This window comes from Bombus impatiens, unplaced genomic scaffold (assembly GCF_000188095.3).
Source record: "Bombus impatiens unplaced genomic scaffold, BIMP_2.2 scf_0463, whole genome shotgun sequence".
In the NCBI taxonomy this organism is placed as follows: Eukaryota; Metazoa; Arthropoda; class Insecta; order Hymenoptera; family Apidae; genus Bombus; species Bombus impatiens.
Window position 1 is genome coordinate 1144727 of NT_176882.1, and position 7261 is coordinate 1151987.

Genomic DNA, 7261 nt, shown 5'->3' on the forward strand with positions numbered 1-7261 from the left:
AAAAGACCCATAACGTAAACGATACTTGTTCGTGTTTGCCTTCATTCCTACTCAATACCTTCCGTTTTGTTTAACAAAATACTCTTCATATTACATAATTTCTATGAGATGGAAATTTGACGAGGGTCGTTTTTGTTATGAATCTAACAATTTTACATCTATTACAAGTATACTATTTGTTAACATTTTAATTTTACTAAGTGTATAAGTTTCCATAACTTACGAATAGTACTGTATGTATCGAAGAATACACACGTTATTAAAAGAATTAAGGTTCGGTGGCCAATAGTTTGAACTAGAGGGACTTCAAGATATACTAGAAATATTATATATAAAATATTAAACTAGCACAGGTAATTGAAAAGTTATAGAAGATCATTGACACAGTTCTAAATAAAGAGCTATTCTATGTGGTTTGCTCCAACATGTGTAGATAATTATAATTTGAGACCCTTTATCGGGCAGCTATATATATATATATATACACATATATACACAAGATAGGGTGGACGTCGGTGCGTTAAGTTTCATTAAAAAGATACAACCAGGCCAGCCGAGAAGGTATTCCGAGTCGGACGACGTAGATCTGCGATCCGGTGCATAGTCGCAATTAATGTGTGCGTAGTATACATAGGGGAGTGTAAAAATGTCCCATAAGTAGACAAGAAAGGCTGTGTAATCCGATCTCGCGAGAGAAACGCGAATGAGAACGCGTGCAGAGAAATCGATTCTGGACAAGTTCTTGTACGGTTTCTCAGTTAGGTGGTCTAGCAAGCTTTACACAGCCTGAGAGTTCATTCACCGGCAAGCGGCACAGACAACGAGAACTACTTTAATCGAGTTGGTATTTTATCGAATGAAATATATCAAGTTTGTATCTTTCTTGGTTGCTTCTCATTTTTTTTTACAAAATTATATTTATTTCGAATAAGCTTATACAAGATGTGATAACTGACTATATCGATGTTTACTTAGTCGTGATATAAATCTTAACTTATATTTTCAAAGTCTGTCTCTTTCTCTTTTCTTAACTAGTTTACATTAGCTCGTATATGTATATCCAACTGAGTATATTCGTATTATCTAGGTATAACAAACACTTTTGTTCACTTGTCTTCATAAAAATGTCTATATCCTGTGTGCTATCGTTTGATAGACAACAATATAGAACGTATTCGAGCATCTCGAAGTCCTCTTCGAAATAAGGAGGCTTTACGGTCAATAAATATTTGCCTAAGAAAATATTACGAGGAACATTCCCAAACATTACGATAAAAATAGAATAGACGTTGTACGATATTACTATCTATATGTATAGAATTCTTAGGCATATTTGATATGGTGAATATATTTGACAAACGTTCCAAGATTATTATTATTGTGATCGTACGTTTCAGTACGTATGCGTTATTGATAACGTGTAAATCAGACTGATCGATGATTGGGAAATAAATGGAGAATATGTGTAAAATGCATATCGATATGAGAACTGTAAATAATTTCGTATATCCCATGTTAGTGACACTATAACTTCTTCCTTTCAGAAGCAGCGTATTCGGTACCGTCGAACTGCCTCAAATGAATCTGTAAATATATTTTCACTTAATAATATGAATATCATCAATCGCATAAATAACAATAAGCAGCGCATACCTGTAAATGTAAGTTTACTTCTGCCGCTCGACTTAAATACGGAAAATTTCCGCCGCTTTTCAAATGTGCCAACTTTGCATTTGGATAACACTTGTATACTTCCTCTCTCACCGAATTCGATAACGCATACTCATCAAAAACGTCTATAATCGTGATAGGCAAATGACATATCTTTTGTGGCTGTACGTAACAATTCACGCAATTCATCGTCAATCGAGAAGCCAATTCCGGTTGCGTTAAACTTTCCAACTGTGAATAAAAACGATATACATATTCATATAGAGAGCTATATTAAACGAAAGATACATACTCTTTCCACCATAAAATCAATCGCTTCTACGATCTCTCCGTCGACCTTGTCTGTCACGAAGTTTCCCATTAGCATCTTTTTCAATACCAACGACGGTAAAATCCAAAAACTACAATTCGAGTTGATTAGTAACAGTAACAGTAAAATATGCGAGATAACGTATCGCGGTCTGTCATACGTCCACTTATCTTGAAACAAGCGAGAAACAAACGATGAAATACGATGAATTCGTTTGACTTTATAGTTGTTGAAAAACAGCAAACAATTACATAGCAATATAACGTACTTACACCCCCGCGGAGTCGTTGTAATTAAATACCGATGTATCTGTGAACGAATTGCACAGAATCAAGGACACTACCCTAGGACAGTGAGCATTTGCCTCGGTGAACTTTTGCGCCAGAAATCCACCTAAAAATAGATATTTTGATCAGATCTCCGAACGTATACTTGGTTATCGCGTTTGATATCGACTTTCGTTCGTACGTTCTAACCTAATGAGGTGCCAAAAAGATGCACCTTATCTAACTCCATGTAGTCTAAAAGTTTCCTAAATCCATCGCACCATTCTTTAACGTTCCAATAAACGGGTGATTCGGCCTGAAACATAAGTTAATTTAACTCGATTGATTTTCTTACAAACCAAGGTCGTATCTCGATATTTGTAAAACTTACCGATATGATTCTGTATCCTTTAGCTGCTAAGCCTAATACTTGCTTGAAGAAAACATCGGCCGTCCCACTAACCGGTGGAAGACATATGAGTGGACACTTGACGGTTTTTGGACTAGAATCGTATACTTTCCATCCCTAAAATAAAACATATCATTCTTACTATACGTAAATACATTTGTATGACTATGTTTACCTACTGAAACACATTAAACAGAGACTGAAGAAAACATCGTTGTGTTTAATTTGCGCGATCAACGATAATATCGATAGATGTTTCGATCTCAAAAAAGAAACCAGATAATAACGTAATACGGAATAAGTAATTTTATTGTCGTGGAAAAAATTGAAGATTTATTAAAATGTGCAACGGTAATATAAAATAAACAAAGTTTAGCATCTTCTATAACATTTAGTAGGTAAAAAATTTCTGCTCAAGTTCTATTTGTTTATCTGGTTTTCTAAATATATGAATCTACATGAATATTCGCAGTCTAGTTAAGGCGGGATTTCCTATATGCGCTCGTCCGTGTCAAAAACAATTTAAGACTCGAATCACACGTAAACATCGGACGCCTTTGTACTATTAAAATTTACAATGGAGAACATGCTTCTGTTTTCGCAACGACGTCGTACGATTCACGTTTAAGACTGCTTTCGACGTACACGCGTGCGTTGGACGCACACAGGAAATCCCGCCTTTATTAGTTCTCTTACGAACATTCTTCCTTTGTATCCGTATACGTGAGATTTGTTTACAATAATCACGGAGACGAGGTCATCGTTACAGGTCTCGATCTCAAGCGTAATCTCATCAGGCAGAACCTTCAAATCAAAGATTTCCACGTATAATTAATATACTACATTAATGATTACCTTGGTGCCGTCGGCGTCGACGACAATTTTTCTGAGCGGGACGGAACTACGAAAGCTGAGATACTCCTGCGATCGGGACAGCTCACTCGAACACGACATCTTCCCCGTTCTACTGTCGTCGATCTGTCTATAGTTACAGGATGGCTTACGTTCAGTGTTACCGATATCTACAAAAGCAGATAAAGAGAAGAAAACTTCAAGTAGCAGGGCTGTATAAGGTCTCAATTTTACGCGGTGTATCGTCAAGATTTATGTACATATTTTTGAATAAATGAATCGCGAATTGCAATTCATTTAACCGTCGGACGACTCAAGATTCGATAGTCGAACAGAAGGCGAAGCCGGGTCTCGTTAGTCTGCTGGCCAAATTAGACCTAGCATCGTTGGGGGACGGTTAAAATTCGAAGTTGCTACACTTACTACAAAACTGGAGTATGTAATAATTACGATCGTACGTACGACCTTAGATTAAACCTACCTCAAGAGCAGCTTACGAGTCGTACGGTTCTCCTGATATCGTTACGCGTAGCAGACATCCTTAATACGTACAGGTTACCACGAAGAAGCAAGTTACCCAGTAACTCGAAAGGTCAAATCACTTTAATAACAGTTGTTTGCAAGCATATATCGACAATGTTGTTCAGTTTACACCCCCTTCCGAGCATTGTCGTTCTTTGTCTTTCCTATTTCTTCGCATGGGTTTCGTTATAAAGTCGCGATACGAAGCTTCAATGGGCATGCGCGTGTTCTATCGTGTTACGTCGGTATAGTCATATCTGAATTTTATTACGTTACTGATTTATATTCTGCGTGTGTGCACTTCGAAGCCTGTACTCTCAACTATGTTGACGTACAATTTCGATTCGAGTTTCGAACAGAGTTTACGAAAAATTCAGTGCCTACGTAATTACGTGCTTAATTACGCGTAAATTAATGCGAGGTGCGCGATTTTGGACGCAGTGGTATCATCTGTCGGCGGGCGACTGGTACTTCTCTGGCGACTGTTTAGGATTAGTACCGCTGGTTCACCGGTAGATGGCTCCAGTATCTCCAAAATTGTATGCAAATAATAGCTTCAAGTAGAAGAGAGAGAGAGAAGAGATAGAAGTTCGTGGGGGAGGGGGAAGGAGAAAACAATGTTTCGTCCTGGATCTGCTAGAGGATTCGTCGATCAGGCTAATCCAGCAGATCCACGTTAACCTTAACTTAATTCATGAACAGCTCAAGAGTTAAATTTAAATTTATAGTTCCAGAAATATGATTTTTTTCATTTTCCGAAGAAACTCGTTCCTCCTTTTCACCACTAGATGGATATAGCGTTTCATGGTCTGCGTTTCGATCAAATTTTCATTTGCAAAAAAAAAGCTAATTAAGAGGATAAATTAGTGAACTTCTTAAATCGGATCCTTCGAATTAGAGCCTCGATTTTCTTCCTACGTACCTTTCGACTCTTGAAATAGATTTATAAAAATTTAAAAATTTTGAAATTTAGAATGTCAAGTCTATCCTATTCTCAACGCGAGAATTGATTGTAATTTTAATAAATAAATAAAAAAAAAAAGTCTATCCTGCGTATACATATTTTGTCGAAGGTCACATCCTTTTCTAGCCTCGGTCGGAACAGATTATAATTTGTACCTGTGTTTTCACTTTACGTTCTCAATAAATACGAATTTAGAAATAACGGAAGTAAAACGAAGTTACGTCATTACCATTATCAGACAACGCTGAAAAATATATATAAATATATAACGTAAATGATGGTCTGTTCATTATACGATTCACCGTAAAGATACGTATCTACGTATGTACTTTCTTCGAACTGTAGGATAACTAAAACTGGAAATAAACGTCCATAGATCGGTAGATGGCAGTCATAGCAGCGTTGATACAATGAAAAAAACAGCATATAGTCTGTCAATAATCGATCACAAATTATTCCATATCGTTATCTCACATCAAATATACTTTTAAATAATATTTTGTAGATACGTTAGTGCGGTTCGGACATCGTTTGTCATCTGTTCTTTACATATTTTATGCAAAAAAAATCGTACGAGCATCTTGTCGATAAAACTTTATCTAGACCGTAATTATGTCTGAATAAATAGAAAACGGAAACGTTATCGAACGTAATATTAATGTTGTACAACGCTGGTTACCATTTCTCCTCGACAATTCTGTGTTAAGCATTTGCCCACTGCCGAATTGACCGTGAAGAAGGGTTGCAACCACCAAGCCACGCAGGAGTGTGGCATGTACGTGTTCCACCTACACCACGTACTGCAGTACCAACTGTGAAATTAAGGATTTCGCCGTTTCCTTGACGATACCTAGGGAAATTCACCGACCATCTCCTTTTCCCGTTTCCCATTCCAACCGTTAGTATTTGAAAACTAGTGATTTTTCTCAATCATCGAGCGAGATCGAAAACGAAAGAAAGTTACGCGAATACGATACAATATGCAGCAAAAATTAAACGTTAAATGGTAAAGTATATATATGAATGCATTGCTATTTCCAGGGCAAAGTATATCAAATTGGCACAGCAATCAACGCGGTAGCTAAAATCACTCTCGAACTGCTCGAATTGCAGTACGTTTGAAAGAAATTCGAAATGAAAAGGCGAGTAACATCTCGAGCAAGCCTACGCAGGCGACGATTTATATTTCTATTAGAATTTCCGGCAACGGCAGTAACGATCCTTCGGAACGACTGGAACGGAGAGGGAAATTTTCACTGACGAACATTAACAGCAGAAAATCGTGTAGGAAGGCGGACGGACGTTGCTTCAAAGAGCGGTGCTTTTATTTTAATCCCATAACGTTTACGCTTGTTAAGTGATCGGCGATAATTAACAGCAATTCATTCGACTATAATACGATCCATCGTCTCGGTATCGCGAGCATTTATCAGTCGCGATTAATCTAAACTTTCCACAGTCACGAATGCGAAACGCTCGGCAAGGTTTACATTGGCAGAGGCCCGAGTCATTAATAACCGATACCGAGAGAACCTCGTTGCTGTCCTGCGTTAATTCGACGTATCGAATCGAACGACACACTGACGCTCGTTAATCTTCTTCCCCAATCCGTCACTCGAAGCGATTTATTTAAGGAACGAACGTATGCGCGTACGCATCAACGTGTATAACGTTGTCTCTCTTCCCTTCGTTCTTTCCCGTCTTTATTAGGCTTCTTTTCGCCTCGCGTAAAAGCAAGCGCTCTGGTTAAACTTAATCGATGCATCGGTATATCGTCGACGGGGGGCTGTTGAAATATCGTCGCAGAGACCGGACGTCGGAACGATCCTTCCCGTTTTAAGAAATTCGTCTATATGAAATTTCATTTCTTCAAAAACGGCTTAAGATTCTTGAAATGGTCATGGATGCAATGACTCTTCACTCGCTAAGTAACATAATTCTTTCAACGTTGGTAACCGCATAGAGTTACGTTCCGTTTTGTATTTCGAATCATCGAAGCTCTTTTTCGAATGCCACTAATGTGTGCTCCCTTCGGCGAGAAAGGACATGTTTCTGCTTTTCGTGCGCTTTGGCTAATTCCGTCTCACGTTTGAACTTTTTAATTATCTCGTATTTCGTCTCGTATTAAATTCCTATAATCGGAATTCGCTCGATCGATCAAAGAGAGAGATACATCGAAGAAATAAAAAATACATTGTATATGATCGCTAACGATATATGTGCATGTTTCAAAGGGAAAAAAGTATTGCCGTTATTGACAATAGAAC

The 7261-nt window shown here is 37.7% G+C and overlaps 2 protein-coding genes across 2 annotated transcripts in view; both read right to left on the reverse strand.

Moving 5' to 3' along the window:
- Positions 1 to 875: 875 nt before the first annotated feature.
- LOC100748463 (maspardin) lies at positions 876 to 4490 on the reverse strand. The gene is made up of 8 exons (XM_003490579.4): positions 3990 to 4490; positions 3512 to 3678; positions 2639 to 2773; positions 2458 to 2563; positions 2254 to 2374; positions 1964 to 2072; positions 1654 to 1902; positions 876 to 1584 (listed from the first exon to the last, which is right to left on the reverse strand). Exons 2-8 carry the CDS (start codon positions 3608 to 3610, stop codon positions 1525 to 1527), a joined length of 879 nt encoding a protein of 292 aa, XP_003490627.1. The 5' UTR covers positions 3611 to 3678; positions 3990 to 4490; the 3' UTR covers positions 876 to 1524.
- Positions 4491 to 5185: 695 nt separating this feature from the next.
- The window catches only part of LOC117151824, a 4664-nt gene continuing 2588 nt past the window's right edge, over positions 5186 to 7261 (reverse strand). The window contains exon 3 of the mRNA XM_033321498.1: positions 5186 to 5238. Coding sequence (XP_033177389.1) covers positions 5186 to 5238 — 53 coding nt within the window. The remainder of the gene's footprint in view (positions 5239 to 7261) is intronic.